Genomic DNA, 16,005 nt, shown 5'->3' with positions numbered 1-16,005 from the left:
TGAGCTTTCTACTGAGAAACTTGGCCTAAAACAGCAGCAGCAGGGAAATAGTTATGAGACACTGGAATAGATAGTCAAAGAAACTGACAACACTGCTCTAAATCTACTTTAAAAAAAAAACAAGTAAGGCCTTCCGTGGTGGCGCAGTGGTTAAGAATCCACCTGCCAATGCAGGGGACACGGGTTTGAGCCCTGGCACGGGAAGATCCCACATGCCGCGGAGCAACTAAGCCCGTGCGCCACAACTACTGAGCCTGCGCTCTACAGCCCGTGAGCCACAACTACTGAGCCCTTGGGCCCCAAACTACTGAAGCCCATGCGGGTAGAGCCCGTGCTCCGCAACAAGAGAAGCCACCCCAATGAGAAGGCCACGCACTGCAATGAAGAGTAGTCCCTGCTTGCTGCAACCAGAGAAAGCCTGCGCGCAGCAACAAAGACCCAACGTAGCCAAAAATAAATAAATTATATATATTACTTTAAAAAAAAACACACAAGTAAGAAAGATCCCTCTCTGTCTGAGGGAAGGATGGTATAAATGCTTCTTTAAGTGAAAAAAGTAATATGTATTCATTGTAAAGTGAACAAACAAATAAATCAAATACTACAAAGATGTAGAAACTCCCAGTACTCTTACCCAATTTGGCAATTTACCATTTAAGACTTTTTTCCATTTATATATTAAGCATTTTCCCACCTGTGTGGTGGTTTGTTTTTTTTTTTAACAAAAAAGGGGATCATATCATACACAATGTTCTTGACTTGTATTTTCTTAAAATTTCTTTCAACATGTTGGCAGATTTTTTAGTATGTTAAGAAGCTGCAAAACTGGTTTGATTTTTCTGGTACCAGCATCTGAATCAAATAACTCGAAAACATGGAGAAAATTTAAAAATCAATTTTAATTAGATTTCTTTCTTTCCATATACACAGACCATTTTCATCTGTTTTATCAAAGCTCTTGTACTTAAATTTCCAGTATTAAATTAAATGAGAAAATCTAACTTACGAAGAAATGAAAATTTTTTATAATTGTTTACCTAGACTGATACAGCTGCAATCTATTCAACTATTTTCATTTTAAAATTCTCTTTAATATCTGAATACACAAAAGTGTTCTTAGGAGACTAAACAGCTTTGGCTTTTCCTTCATATTTTGGCCTCTAGAAGGTTTGGGGCTTTCCAGCTCCTGAGGCATAAACTCTGTTCCCTCCCCCACTGTGTTGCCTTTCTTTTGTCTGGTATAGAATCAAGAGGGAAATTTTAAATGAATGATAATTTTACTTTAAATTCCTGTCTCTAACCAAATTAAATTGTGACTCTTAGTATTAAAACATTGTCTTAACTAGTTATATGACAATATATATTATCTCTTTTTTTTTAATTGAGATAGTACTGACATATAACACTATACTACACATTATCTCTTAAAATCTTGAAAACTAAGTAAAGAAGAACATCAATAACAGACCCAAATCATCCGCTGGGGCTATATGCAACGAGAAACTTCAGCTTCTTCCAAGATGTGACAAGCAAACTGAATGGAGCTCTGTAATGCTTCCATGTAATCCAGTGCACTACCTTCAAAGTTTCTTATCCTTTAATTAGAAGATCTATGAGTTCATAGGTTCTGATTGTTATAAAGCCTCAAGATAACAGTAAAATATTTGAAGGGCAATTAGTGAAATTTAGTTTTGTTCTCTAAAAATAAACCCTGAGAAAACCCTGCTGGCCATTGTTATCAACGGATAATAATAGTAACAGCAGTAATAAAATATAATAGTAATAATGATAATAATAATCCATCCTTGATCTTGAGGACCTTATGCTAAATGAAATGTCAGGCAAAGACAAATACTGTATGTCCCCACTAATATGTGGAATCTAAAAAAGCCTAACTCATAGAAAGAGAGTAGAGCAGTGGCTGCCAGGGGCTGGAGGATGGGGAAATGGGGAGATGCTGGTCAAAGGGTACAAACTTCCAGTTCAACTTGGCTTGAATCTCAGCTCCAGCTCTTACCAACGAGGTCACCTGGGGCAAGTTAATTCATCTCTCTATGCCTTAGTTTCTTCATAAGTACAACAAAAAAGGATTATAAAATCTACTTCACAGGCTGTTGTGAAGGCTACATGTCCAGCGTTTGAGCAGATGGTAGGTATTCAAAGTTATCCACCTCATTCCCTCTCCCTTTCTTATACATTACAAAAATCTTTGCCTCGACCAGAACTGTTCCTCAGAATACAGATGAATGTATTTGTTGAGCCTGGTTCCAACAAAAGCGATACAGAAGGGACTTTTGCCTTGTGTGGGAGGTTGGGATACATGAGTTCCAGCTCCAATTTCTCTAAAATGTGACCAAGCACTTTCTAAAAACCAGACAGAAGAACTCCTGCATGGACCTGTCACCTGGAAAACATCCGCCTCCTCAGTGGCTCATCAGATGGGCAGCTTCTCTTAGGTTACCTGGTCAATGATCAACTACAGGGAGCCCGCTTAGCCGGATTCGTTAGTGGAGCAAATCAACATCAGAAGATGACTTGGGCAGAGGAGGACAAGTCATGGAGTAGCAAATAATATCTTGAAATCTAATTGGCATGTCTGGAGGAAGCATCAATAATGTAAAAAAAAAAAAAAAAAAACCTGAATGAATTCACTTATCTCTCTCTCATAATCAGGCTAAAAATCACATGATGCCCTAATATCTCACAGCCCAAAGCCAATCTGCATTGAAATATCTCTTTCTTGTTACCATTCTAAGATTTCGAGAAGTCCTGCTAAATTGTCTTTACATCCACCAATCTTGTTTGAGATGAGAACAATTCAGGAAAAAAAATACATTAACATGAACATCCAGAATCTGGGATTAGTATAAAAAGTAGAGATGTGTAGGGCTTCCCTGGTGGCGCAGTGGTTAAGAATCCACCTGTCAATGCATGGGACATGGGTTCGAGCCGTTGTCCAGGAAGATCCCACGTGCCGCGGAGCAACTAAGCCCGTGAGCCACAACTACTGAAGCCCGTGCTCCGCAGCAAGAGAAGCCACCGCCATGAGAAGCCCACGCACCGCAACCAAGAGCAGCCCCTGCTCGCCGCAACTAGAGAAAGCCCGCGTGCAGCAACAAAGACCCAACACAGCCACAAATAGATAAATAAGTAAATTTATAAAAGACAAACAAAAAAATATCTCAAAACTGGCGAACATTCTGAAGCTTCTGAAGCTGACACAGTAGTAAAAAGGTAAAAATGTACATTTTGGCTATTTAAACTGGTTTAGAAATAGATAGCTAGTTCCTTATTTTACCTCGAGTATTCTCTGCCAACAGTGGTGGCAGAGAATAAGATGCTTAAGTTCTCTGCCAACAGTGGTTTACCTCTGTGACCTGAGGACGGGGGTAAAAAAAAGGGGGGAGCATGTTCACTTTATACATTTCTGTATTTCTTGAAGTTCTTTTTTCTACCAAGTATTTGCTACCTATGTAATTAAAAAAAAATAAAATATTCTGCTTCTGTTTTTCCAGGCCATCTTTCCTGGTGATCTGAATATTTAAAATTCTTATTCAGGTTTATCATATTCTATGTAAAGGGGAAAACTGATTCCAGAACTTTCTTGATATAAATTTTTATTTGTTTGAAACGTTCTCACAAACCACACACCCAGTCTATGGCATAGATTGTGGTGACAGTTTCATGAACGTATACTTAACTCCAAATTCATGAAGTTGTATATGTTAAATATGTACAGCCTTTTGTATATGCATCATGTCTCTAGTTTAAAAAAAAAATCGCAATCAGGTTTTATATAAGATTAGACTGCATCAGGCCAAATCTTCTGTCACTACACTAGAATTTTCCAAACACAGCCTCCTGTAACTGCAAATAAAGCCTCTGATGGGAACATAAGCGAGTACTACAGGTTTGAACAACTTTTTAAAACTCTACCATAAACCTTTTGTTTCCTCATCTGTTATTTCAAAACCTTGATGTCACCCTTTTGGGAGGAATTTTTCCAGACTAAAGCCTCCTGACTGGCAGTAAAAGCACTGAGTGCCCACTTTTTTTTTTTTTTTTTTTTTTTTTTTTGCAGTAGGCGGGCCTCTCGCTGTTGTGGCCTCTCCCTTTGAGGAGAACAGGCTCCGGACGCACAGGCTCAGCGGCCATGGCTCACGGGCCCAGCCGCTCCGCAGCACGTGGGATCTTCCCAGACGGGGGCACGAACCCGTGTCCCCTGCATCGGCAGGCGGACTCCCAACCACTGCGCCACCAGGGAAGCCCCCACTTTGTTTTACTCGATACATCAGACCCTAAAAATGGGGAGCAGTAATAGGGAGAAAAATTAATAGAGCAGTGTAAACTAAGTTGCTGCTTCATTAGAGGTGACTGACTTCTCCATGACCACTTCCTGCATCCCCCTTAGAAAGATCTAATAGATTCCACAGCCTTTATTTCAGTCATAAGACTCACTAACTTTTCCGCTAACCCTTTTAGCAGATGTCTCATGACATGATCATCATTGGGCTTACGAACGAAGGTGACGAGGACCTTTTGAGAAACTGTCACCACACTGCTTCATCCCATGTCATAAAAGCAGCGATACTGACCTTCTCCCCTCAAGGTATTAACAAGGGTAAACTTTTCAGGTCCTTGCTAATACCACCACTCTTTGAGTCTACCATTGGACCCAAGTCCCTCCAGGTGTTTGAGTGGTAGGTATAAAAACCAGTGAATTCGTGCCTCTAAAATAAAAAAGAAAGGCAATGAATTTCTTTCTATTCCATAGATAGTTACTGGCCTAGTGCTTCAGCCTCAGCCACTGCTCCAGCTTTCCCTGGTCATGACTCCCATGCAGATCACTGCATTTGAACAGCACATTGGGGGAACTGGATGAAGCTGGTCAGAGCCAGACGTGACTGGCTTGACACAGGGAGGGAGGGAGGCGCTTGGGAAGTCTCAGGCCCCACTCAGCCCCGCAGGGCTCATTCCTGACACACTGGTTGGGAAGCTCAGCCTAGCCCTTCAGCTCGCTGAGTCTCAGTTCTGTGAAGCGAGCCAGTAACCAATACTAAACTCAACGAAGCCTGCTGGACTGTTTTCCCAGAGTCAGTCAGTTACTGGGTATGACCTTCAAACTACGAGATTTAAAACAGCAGCGTGTGCGTGTGCATGTGTGTGTGTATGTGAATTCTACCCTCTTTTTTGTCTCCCATCCTCATTCAGCAAGAATTTTTTTTTTAATACCAAATTAAGAGAAAGTGCTATGAAGCATAGAAGATGGAACAGATACAGACAGTGCCCTCAAGGAAACCGCTCTCCTGTAGGGCAAAGAAGACATTTATATAAATATATATTTGCTGAATGAATAAAAGAATAATTGCATGAGGTGAACAGTGACACTTTCCAGAAAAGAGTTATAAATAAACTTCTATGGAAGTGAGGCAGGAAAAGTTTCCTTCTGGACAGGTTAAAGGAATCGTGAGAGAAGAAAGCACTGATACCTCATCGAGTAAGAGGCTGCTATGGGACTCAGTTATCCACCAGGGCAGAAGAAAGGAAGCAGAATATTCGACCATTTAACATGAATAGTTTGGAAACCAATTTCTGCTAAAAAGAGGTGGGGTGTGGGGTTGAGGACAGTGGGAAAGAGAAGGCTGGAATTAAAATAAAAATTTACAAAAGTTCTCTGATAGGTTTTTATTGTTTTCCTCACCCCTCCTTATATCAGATAATTGAGAGCCTGAGGACCTGTTAATATTTTTTAAAAGCGACTCATTCCACCTACAGAAAAGGGATTGTGGGTTACAAGCCAGTCCCTGCGATCACCCTTCAAATATCAGCTTAGACGTTTTCTTTCTTGAAGGAATTCCAAGGAATAAGGAAGCTTCAGCTTATCACCAATGTCAAGAGTTTACAGTAAGCGGTGCTGTGGCCCACAGAATCCTATAACCTGCTTTAGCTAAATCCATTTCTGAATTACCCAGTCAAGTGGTATGAAAAGAGCTAGTCCTTCCATGGCTCTGAATTCCTCTATATGCTGGAGAAATTCACACGACCACTTTTCATTTCTGAAGCGGACACGGCTTAAAAGTCACTGTTGGCCCATGCAACCCCATCTCTTCTTGAAAGAGAAAAGTCCTAGTTATTTCCACCTGTCTCAAGAGGGTGAGAAGCTTCTGCCTCACAGCGTTCTCATACAGGGGGGTAAAAGCAAGGTAAAAGAACCCTGCTGTGAAAAGTATTTTAACTAGTGGTAGAACACAGGAAATGCTAGTTACGACATCAGCGTTAAGATATCACACATAATGTCCAGTCATCCCAAAGATAAGCATTTAGAACACTGTGAGTCTGCAGCTGTACCCCTCCTATATCTACCCATCTTACTGCTTGGACCGTGATGACGTGGCTTTGAAGAACTCTGCTAAATAGTCTCTTGACTAATCTCAGGAGGAAAGAGAATATGCCGAGAAAATTATGAAGCTGCAGAACCAATGAGGTGGCTGAACCTTCTTTCAAAAGGAGATCAAGAAACTGGACCATGATGTCTGAGAGCGTGCTGAACACAGAGTGAGCGTGCATTACGCTTGGAAAGGAGCGTCAATCAGCCACTATTGGAACTACACACAGTGGTCCCTGACAAAAACGATCCCCACCTGTGTCACTTTATGGAGACTCATTATCTGAACGAGGAGGTGAAATCCATCAAAGACCTGCGTGACCACCTAACCAACCGTGCAAGATGGGGGTCCCTGAATCTGGCACGGCAGAGGCTCTCTTTGACAAGCACACCCTTAGAGGCAATGGTGGCAGAGCTGAGTCTTAGGCCATAGCCACGGGGGTGTAACTAAGCAGGATGCTATGGGACCTTCCCGGGACAGACCCCTCACCCATATCCTCTGCTGGAGCTCCTCTCTGAAGTACCCAGATAACAGGAGCTGATGCACATTTCCGGAGTTGTTTTGCAGATGTTAAAACCACCACCAAATGGAAGAAATTAACTACTTGAGGTCATACATGGTCATGACTATGTAGCCCACAGACCTACTGGTAATGTTAACCCCTGTGACACCGCCCTGTTCCCTCACCATCAACCAAGCAGAGATATGTGTACAAGTTGATCACATACTCTGGGACTCCCCTCCCTCACCTGGTGTTTAAAAATGCTTTCCCGAAACCCATCTGGGAGTTCGGGTGTTCTGAGCACTAATTACCCTGGGTTCATTGCTTGGCGCCTGCAGTAAACACTGCACTTGCCTTCACCACAGCCAGATGTCAGACTGGCTTTACTGTACACGGCTGAGCAGACCCAAGTTTGGTTCAGTAACGGGGGTGGCTGACATCCCTGGTCCCCAAAGCAGTACATGCATGCTGGGGTTACTTTGACTTTTTCTATAAATTGTACTAAAATATTCACTTAAATTCTCTCATTCATATCATTCCTCCAAATAAAGTAATTTGGTACCTACTCCCCACCCCCCAAAAAAACAAAATGAAACAAAACCGTGAGTGCTACCTGCCATCAAAGAAGAAGAACTTCCCCCGTCCGTTCTTTTCTCCGTGAATGAAGTTGCCCTCAAATCTGTCTGTGGAGGAGTAGGTGACTGTGCAGAAGCCGTGCGGTAATCCATCATCATCCAGGTGCCCTGGAGAAAGGGAACCACAAGGCAAACCTTAACATCTTCCACGCTCACCCACCATCATCTGTGCTCAGATGCTGCCAGCAAGTGCCCCGTGCAGCTCAAGGGTCCCTTCCCTGCCTGAGGGGAGAGCGAACACCAAGGTTTCCCTGCCCGCATCAGCGCCATCAACTCCGCTCTTAGGTACACTTTAGAAAGGACGGGTCCACAATAGAGGGCCTTAGACACGTGTAAGGTTATGAACCAAAACCACGCTCACATTTCACCGGGGACTGAGAGTTATTCTCAATAATAACACCTGCAGTGTGAGTTTCAGTTGACCCAGTACTTCCCCACAGGGTACTGCTCACGTTTGGAATTAACGCCCCCGAACTCTCATGCTTAAGGGAAACATAGCTGAGATGGCACACTGTCTTGGCAATAAGTTATCTGGTTCTAAAACTAAGTATACAATACGACTTCATACATCATTATATAGTATGTGGAGCACTGCTAGCCAGGCGCCCTCTGAAAAGGATAGAGCCACGTCTTCAAGACTGCCCGAATATCTGCACCTCACGGTACGAACACACGAACTCAGAGTCCCTCTAAGCTTAAACAAGCTTAACATTGAACTTACTGCTTTACTTTACAAAATCGTTCAGCTTTGAATGTTCGGTAATCACCTTGTCATACACCCTCTACCCATTGTGTTCAGAGGGTTTGTGCTTTAAATGTAGTTAGAAGTATCCACATGACCATTTAAGCCGTGATTTTGAACATCAACAGCAATGATTACACTGTGATCTTTAAACTGCTGGTTCTTCTTGGGTCACCGATTGGCGTACTCTTATATTTACGTTTACAGTCAATGTTTAGGTTTTTTATTATTATCTACATATTTCACAAAACCCAAGAGTCACCTCACTGGTGCCTCCCCAGTCATTCTGGTGAACTAATTTTGCAGAGGCGGGTGAAAATGAAGGCAGCAGTTAAATCTACTGGCTTTCTCCCGGGTTAGTGACCTGAGTCATGGATGAAAAAGGTATAAAAGCATTAAATACTGTGTGCAATGCGGGGACATTAAACACTTAAGTGTGGCTTCCAGATGGCTCACAGACATAAAAGAAAACACAAACCATTTCACCGCAACGAATGCTTTACTCTCCTAAAAGAACTTCTTCTAAAGTGATAAACGAATGTCATCCCTTAGAAGAGAGAGGAAGTAAGCTCTCTTACAAAGAACAAGAAAGCTCTTTATTTGTATTATTGATTACACAAACATAAAATAGAAATGAACAAATGCACTGTTTTCTTGCTACATCTGATTCTGCATAGAATGAACTACCTGGAATATGTTACGTTAAAACATGGCTACTTAAATAAATCACAATCAATAAGGTTCCTTTCCTCTTAACCCCAATTTTTTTCTAACAAGGGCCAGGAAATTAATGGTTAGGAGGGAAGTAGGCCACAATTGCTTCCTTCTTGCTTAAAAACCAAAAACTGTACCTGACATAATTCAATGACACTTGAGTCATATGAAGTGATTTGGACAATTATTTTCTAAATATCTACTGATGGCGTTTCTCTCATTGAAATTAATTAGATCTACTCTTCTCCTTTCATTAAAAAAAAACCACTCAGTGTATAGTTGAAAGCTTTCTTTTAGGAAATGTTGCCCAGATCAAATTAAATTTAGCTATTTGCTTTCCTACAAATTTAGTCTTCCACTTCTGATTTAGGTATAGCTATCAGAATAATCATTTTAACCTTATATTGAGGTACTTACTAATTTATTGAAAACACAGAAAACAGTTCACATAGTTCAGACTTTATAAAGTTAATGTTTGATAAAATTAGTTATTCTACTTTAGATCAAGAGTGGAATATGATAAACATGAACACTAAGGGGAAAAAAAAATCCCATGTTAATTCATTTCCACCTTTGCTCAGTTGCAATAGTCCTATCCTATTTCTGAACAAAACACTGCAGGTACACGCGCCCTCAGCAATGGCATTTAGATATTAGAGAAACTTGGAAGCATCACAGAACACACTAAAAGCACTTGAAGGACAGTACTGAACCCCACTGAGATGAAAGCAAAAAAAATCAACCCTGCTCCATGAAGGACGCTTATGCCCATGCCTCCTTCCACAGGCCAGTGAACAGAAGTCCCATCACCTTGTTAGGCTCTAGGGAGGGAGAACAGAGAAGCTGCTGAATGATGGCTGTTTCTCTGGTGACACTGTGTGTTTAGAAAGAAGGCTCAGACTTGTGACGATTCCCTGCCTTTCTAAAGGTGTTTAGGCTGCTTGTTGTGAGAAATCTCCCTCTATCAGATCACAGCAAAATCCTCTGGTTGGCTCATTTGTTTTGTTTTCTTCTCATCCTTTCAAAAGGAGGATGATGTGATCAATGACCAGGATGTGATCAATGACCGGGATCAATGAAAAGGAGCTAAAAGTTAAGGCTTGTGATAATTCAAGACTTCCACCCTGAATATGTAACAGCCGGGGGTGGTGTTCCTAGCAGTAGAACTTTATGTTTAAAACAACAGCCACAACCAAAACAATAACAACAACTAAGGGACCTTCCAAGGAAAGAAATGTCAGGAAGAGAAGACATTAGGCTGGGACTTCCCTGGTGGAGCAGTGGTTAAGAATCTGCCTGCCAATAAAGGGGATACGGGTTTGAGCCCTGGTCCGGGAAGATCTCACATGCCGCGGAGCGACTAAGCCTGTGGGCCACAACTACTGAACCTGTGCTCTAGAGCCTGCGAGCCACAACTACTGAGCCCGTGTGCCACAACTACTGAAGCCTGCGCACCTAGAACCCGTGCTCCGCAACAAGAGAAGCCACCACGATGAGAAGCCCACGCACCGCAAAAATAAATTAATTAATTTTAAAAAGAGAAATAAAGAAAAAAAAAGAGAAGAGATTGGGTTGCTGAGACCGCATATCTCCTATCAATGTTAGTGCGAGAGGAGCTTCTGGTACAACTCTTGTTCCGCTGCCATTTGGACAATAAGATCATGTAATATGTGTCTTGCCAGCAACGGTCAATTTAATGGAGAGGGAGACTGATGTACAGAGAAGAAAAAACTCTGTATACCTACTATGCATCAGGCACTGGGTTATGTAATTTCCTGTTATCTAAATTAAACCTTACAACCATCCCTCAAATTCCAGTCTTATCGATGAGGAAGCCGCTGCTATGTGCCCAAGAAACACATTAACTGCTACCCTGAACGCGCTCATGGATGCTGAAGGCCCCTTCCCCCAATCCTCCAATCCCTCTTCTCTCTGGTCAAGGGCAAACTGGCCGAACACTCTTTCTTCCCTGCCCGTGGTGGAAGAAGCGACCTCTAAAGAGGGAGGTGTTCTCAGGTCCCAGGCAGAGAAGTGGAAGACGCCTTTGTAGTTAAGATAGTTCTCACAGAACCACCAGGATCTTCACCAGCACATCCTGGTGGCAAATGCCTGTCTCTTCCAAGTGTTACCCAGTGCAAAGAGAAACGCTAGTCCAGCTTGCTCTGATTGAGATCAATCTGTGCAATGCGCCAAGTCAGCCAACAGCCTTCCGGGCCAATTCCCACTCAACAGAGATTGAACGCCAACCCAAACAACAGGGAAAACCCACTTGAATGACTGCTCTGTGTTGGGAATGCGGTCCCAGTTCGTGTGCCATATATCTGTCTGCAGCACGGTTTTAAATATTGACTGAAGTTAGAGGAAGAGGGAATAAAACATAATCGTCTCACAAGTCTAGTTTTTCACTCTGTTCTAAAGATCATTATCTACTGAACAGAGAGAAAGTTCAATTTTTTCCCCACGGGTTCCCTCGGAGCTTTTTCCTGAACCCGATGAGAGCCAGGCCTGTATTCTATGCAGTGACGGTACCTCTCAGCACAGGAAATTCCCTCTGGATCGGACATCTGGCTGCTTACTGCCTCAGACTTATTCACAGGACATCTGAGTGTGTGTGTATATATGTGTGTGTTTCCCTCAGAACCAGAGGCCCTTACATGCATTGCTGGTTTTGTACAATAGAACTACTTAAAAAAAAAAAGTAATAATAATAAAAAGGCAAACTTATTCTGTTTAGTGCAAAGAATGTGCCCTCATGATGATACACTTACGCTGGTGGTTAAAAACATAATTTGAGGGCTTCCCTGGTGGCGCAGTGGTTGAGAGTCCGCCTGCCGATGCAGGGGACACGGGTTCGTGCCCCGATCCGGGAAGATCCCACGTGCCGTGGAGCGGCTGGGCCCGTGAGCCATGGCCGCTGAGCCTGTGCGTCTGGAGCCTGTGCTCCGCAACGGGAGGCCACAGCAGTGAGAGGCCCGCGTACCGCAAAAACCAAAAACAAAAACAACATGATTTGAGTTTTGAGAGTAATCCCTTGCAAGAACTCAATTATTAGTTGCGAGGGTCTTAATTTTAACGTGAGGCCTACACGTAGAGGGTGCTACCAGGACACCTAGCCTGTATTTTTCCTAAGTACATTGCATGAAACAGGCAGGATGAGATACTAGGGGGACTGTTAGAAATGCTCTTAATATTTGAGGGGTTGGGACAGTGAAACATGGAGATGCTTGTTTTCATTCTGGCTCCTTAGTTCTGGAGACTCTGATATTTCCCATTTTTGAGGGTTCTTCCTCGATGTCTCCTTTAGGTTTCGAGGCCTTTCTGTTTTTTCCTACCCTCGTCACCGCTACTGCAAAGAGCCTTTTAGGTGATCGCCTCACCCGCTCCCCACTGCCTGTTCATCCCATGCTCCCGCCCTCCCAGAGCAGAGCCTTCATCCTCCATTCCCAGCTCTAAAGAGCCCTCACACGGCCCACGGCCTCCAGGACAGAGTCCACAATCTCGGCCTGTGACGAGCCGCCTTTCCCTGTCTCACCTTCCACTTTTCTCCTCCTAGGCCCTCTGTTACAGCCGAACCCAGGGATTCGTCTCTGAATGTGCCTGCATAATTCCACTCCTCTCTCTCTCTCTTTTTTTTTTCCCTTTCTTTTTAATGCCTTTGTGCTCCTAGGTTAGTATTCAATTAGCTGAAATTCCTTGATGATATTAATGAATCACACGTTAAGGGTGTCCCTTTCCTTGTAGGATGATATCCGTCTCATTGAATTTTGTCAATCTAATTAGAGAAAACTTTTATCGCAACATTTTCATTTGTATTTATTTAATGAAATTGTGTCTTTTCAAATGCTTATTGGTCACCTACGTTTTTCTCGTGAATTATAGTTTCATTCCACACCTCTCTTTACTCCCAAAGTTCCCCTCTGGACTGGACTCATCTCCACTCCACCTCTTCCGGGAAATCCTCCCCCATCTATTTCCCTAAGCTAGATGCAATTTTTACTTCCTCTCAACCACCATCATTCATCGGTTTAGATGTGATATATTTATTTCAAATTATATTAGGGACCACACTGTATTCATCTCTGCGGCTACAGGGAGATGAAGAAATAGACGTAATGACGATTTCTATTCCCAAAGCTAAACATCACTCCCTGAAGAACCAATGAGCCTCTAAGAGTTTTTTTAAAAACCACAGCAGGAGCTCAGGTGATGTCTGCAGGCCTGCTGAGGCCCAGGGCTACCTTCCCAAGGGAGCACAGCCAGCGCTGTACACAGACACTCCCTCCACCCACCTGCCCTCGCGGATTCATCCACCCTGAGCTTAGAACTCCACCCAAGCCACAGTTCCACCCGACAGAGAACCAAAATGTACGTGAGGTGACAAAAGACTCAAGTCCTGAAGAGACCCATTTCTTCCCCAGAGTATGTTTCTAAGGAGGAAGAAAAAGAAGAAAAAGGATATCTGTTGCAGAGGCTGTAAGTTAAATTCTCTTTCCCCAAATACATTTTTCTGAAAGTCACCAAACTCTTTCAGAACCAACCTCTACAGAGCGACATTAATAAAGAACGACACTGATGCAACATTTAACTGTGGCTTCCAAACTCAGTTACCAACTACTTCATATACTTGACTGACTCATTAAAAAAAAAGGAAAGATGTAGAGAGACAGTTTGGTGTGGCACAGTGGGGTTCTGGAGGTCCAAGCCTGTCTCCCACCTGGCTGAATGTCCTCAGATTAGTTCTTAACTTCTCTAAGCCTCAGTTCCCTCCTTTGTAAAATTAGGATGATATTACTAGGCACGTAATAAGACTGAATGGATAATAGGTGTGTGAAACACTTAGCACGGAGCCTGCACATGTAAGGACTAAACAATTACAGCAATGATAATTTCAGCTAAGACAAATAAACTACCGAGAGCACAGGCTCTGTAAGTGGAGAGAGGTAGGTTAGTTGGTACTTCAACACCAAGATATTCAGACTGGCCTTTTACCAGTCCCCCATGCATGTGTTAGATGTTAAGTAAAGACTATTACAGACAGCACTTAAAAGTCCAAGAATGGCTAAAGAAAAGCCTACTTTTACACATGCATGCTCTAGACACTGTGTGAGTTTGAGACTTGGGTGCATCTAAGGATTTTTTAAATTTCTGTGTTACTCTAATTGTTTACTGTTAGGTACAACTGAGTCACCATGTGTCCCGGATTGCCCCAGACATTCAAGGTTTAAGCCAGTTGTCCCAGCATAAGTATTAAACAGTGACCCTTCTCAAGTATGTTCTGATTTTGGGCAATAATGCATATGGTCACCCTATATAACAGAAACTTCCTTGCTTACATGAAGAAATTTCTCTGCTTTCACCCATTGAGCAATCTCAAAAACAACATCGGTGCATTTCTAAAGCTGCTTGTTCACATTCTGCAAGGAGCCTGGGACCGTGGACAACTGGGCCTTGTGTTTCCAAACAGCTTCAAAGGGGAAGATGGGTTAACCTCGGGAGCACTGCCTGTGATCAAGGGTTTGCATTAAATTTTTATGAGTAAAAGTAAACTTTGAAGAATGAGAGCCAGTCCTAACAATTTGAGATGAGCATTTTTCAATTATCTTTCGTAATATGAAGGCACACGTAGTCAATAATTTACATTTAAAGAAGGCTTCCAACTAACATCTTTGGGCCCCAGTAAGTCCCAGCATTGGCTTTACTCAATGGAGAGAAACAGTTCAGGACACTATGAAATTAAAACACCACCATCAACACTCCTTGAAGCTGGTTAAAGAAATAAGAAGTTTCAATAGTTACATTAAGACAGTTAGCTTTTATAGAATTCAGAAATATTATTCTACTTAGTCTCTCCTTAAGACCTTGGGACTACAAAAGGAGTCAATTATGTTGACATAAAAACTGATTATTTTTTCTCCCAAAGTAGCAATAAGTATGCATCCTCATGCATCTGTAAGGGTCGCCACTTTGTCTTCCTTTACCGTTTCTGAGAGCTTGCTTATACAAATTAGATAGAAACCATATTCAACCAAAAGCTTAAAAAATATTTACCTAGATATCTGGTTAAAATATTCCGGAATAATATCACGCAACACTGCAAAACATGACGACGTACTGTGTACGGCAGAATCAAATAAATAAATACGCTAAAGAGTATTTTCCAGTATTCACTGTTACAAAATCATAACATCTCCTGATACAAACAACTAGATTGTATAACGTCCCCACCTCGCTTTTTAGAACCAGCAAAAAAAAAAAAAGGTGGAGAAACTCAGCAAAACAAAGTGGCGAGAAAAGTCGGGGGAGGGGCGCTGGAAGCGAAGGGGCGGAGAAACACGACACCAAGGCGGTGATATCACCCACAGCCAACTGCATGGAATTCAGAAAGTTAAGTGTCACCCAGCAATTTCAGTCCGGGCTTGCGGCGCGCCTGCACAGCGTGGCGGCGGCGGCACCCGCCTGGGAAGCAGGAAGGGGGAAGGGCGGTTTGACTGAGTTCGCTCGGGGGCAGCAGAGGCCAGGGCCGCCCGCCTCCCCGCCGGCGTGCGTTCAAGCCCCGGGTCGGGAGCGTTGTCCATGGCTCTGCAATGATTTCATCGTTTCGGAGAAGCGACCGCCCGGACCGCGGCTGCCACGTGCCTGCTCCGGCCCCGTGCGCTGCGCCGGGGGACGGACCCGGACGCGGCCGCGGTCACCGCGGGTCGCAGCGGCGAGCGGAAGGAAAGGGCTGCCGCCCGGAGAGGGGCTCGGGCTTGCCAAAAACGGGCGGGGGGATTGCTCCACGGAGACGGCCGGCCGCGGGGGGCTGAACTCCTGCGCACCGCCACCTCCCATACCCGAAAGGGGGAAGGCCGGAGTGCCCGGCAGGTTTCGCAACTCCGAAGGCGGATGCAGGCGGTGACCGGGCGGGATGGAGCAGCAGCGCTCTCCCGGAGACCCCGGCCCAGCCGAGACCCGTTCCCGGCCTGCGCCCCGCCGCGCAGTGCCCGCTCCCAGTGGCGTGGCCGTGGCGGTCCGGCCCCTGCCCAA

The 16,005-nt window shown here is 43.7% G+C and overlaps 1 protein-coding gene across 4 annotated transcripts in view; it reads right to left on the bottom strand.

The window, feature by feature from the left end:
• SETD7 (SET domain containing 7, histone lysine methyltransferase) overlaps positions 1–16,005 on the bottom strand; it is a 49,879-nt gene that overhangs the window by 32,557 nt on the left and 1,317 nt on the right. For all 4 annotated transcript variants that reach the window (XM_024736058.1, XM_024736059.1, XM_024736057.1 and 1 more), the window contains exon 3: positions 7,502–7,631. In XM_024736058.1, the coding sequence (XP_024591826.1) occupies positions 7,502–7,631 (130 nt within the window). The remainder of the gene's footprint in view (positions 1–7,501; positions 7,632–16,005) is intronic.

The sequence above is a fragment of the Neophocaena asiaeorientalis genome, unplaced genomic scaffold, assembly GCF_003031525.2.
Source record: "Neophocaena asiaeorientalis asiaeorientalis breed wild unplaced genomic scaffold, Neophocaena_asiaeorientalis_V1.1 scaffold7, whole genome shotgun sequence".
NCBI classification, from domain to species: Eukaryota; Metazoa; Chordata; class Mammalia; order Artiodactyla; family Phocoenidae; genus Neophocaena; species Neophocaena asiaeorientalis.
This window is presented reverse-complemented; position numbering and strand designations above follow the sequence as displayed.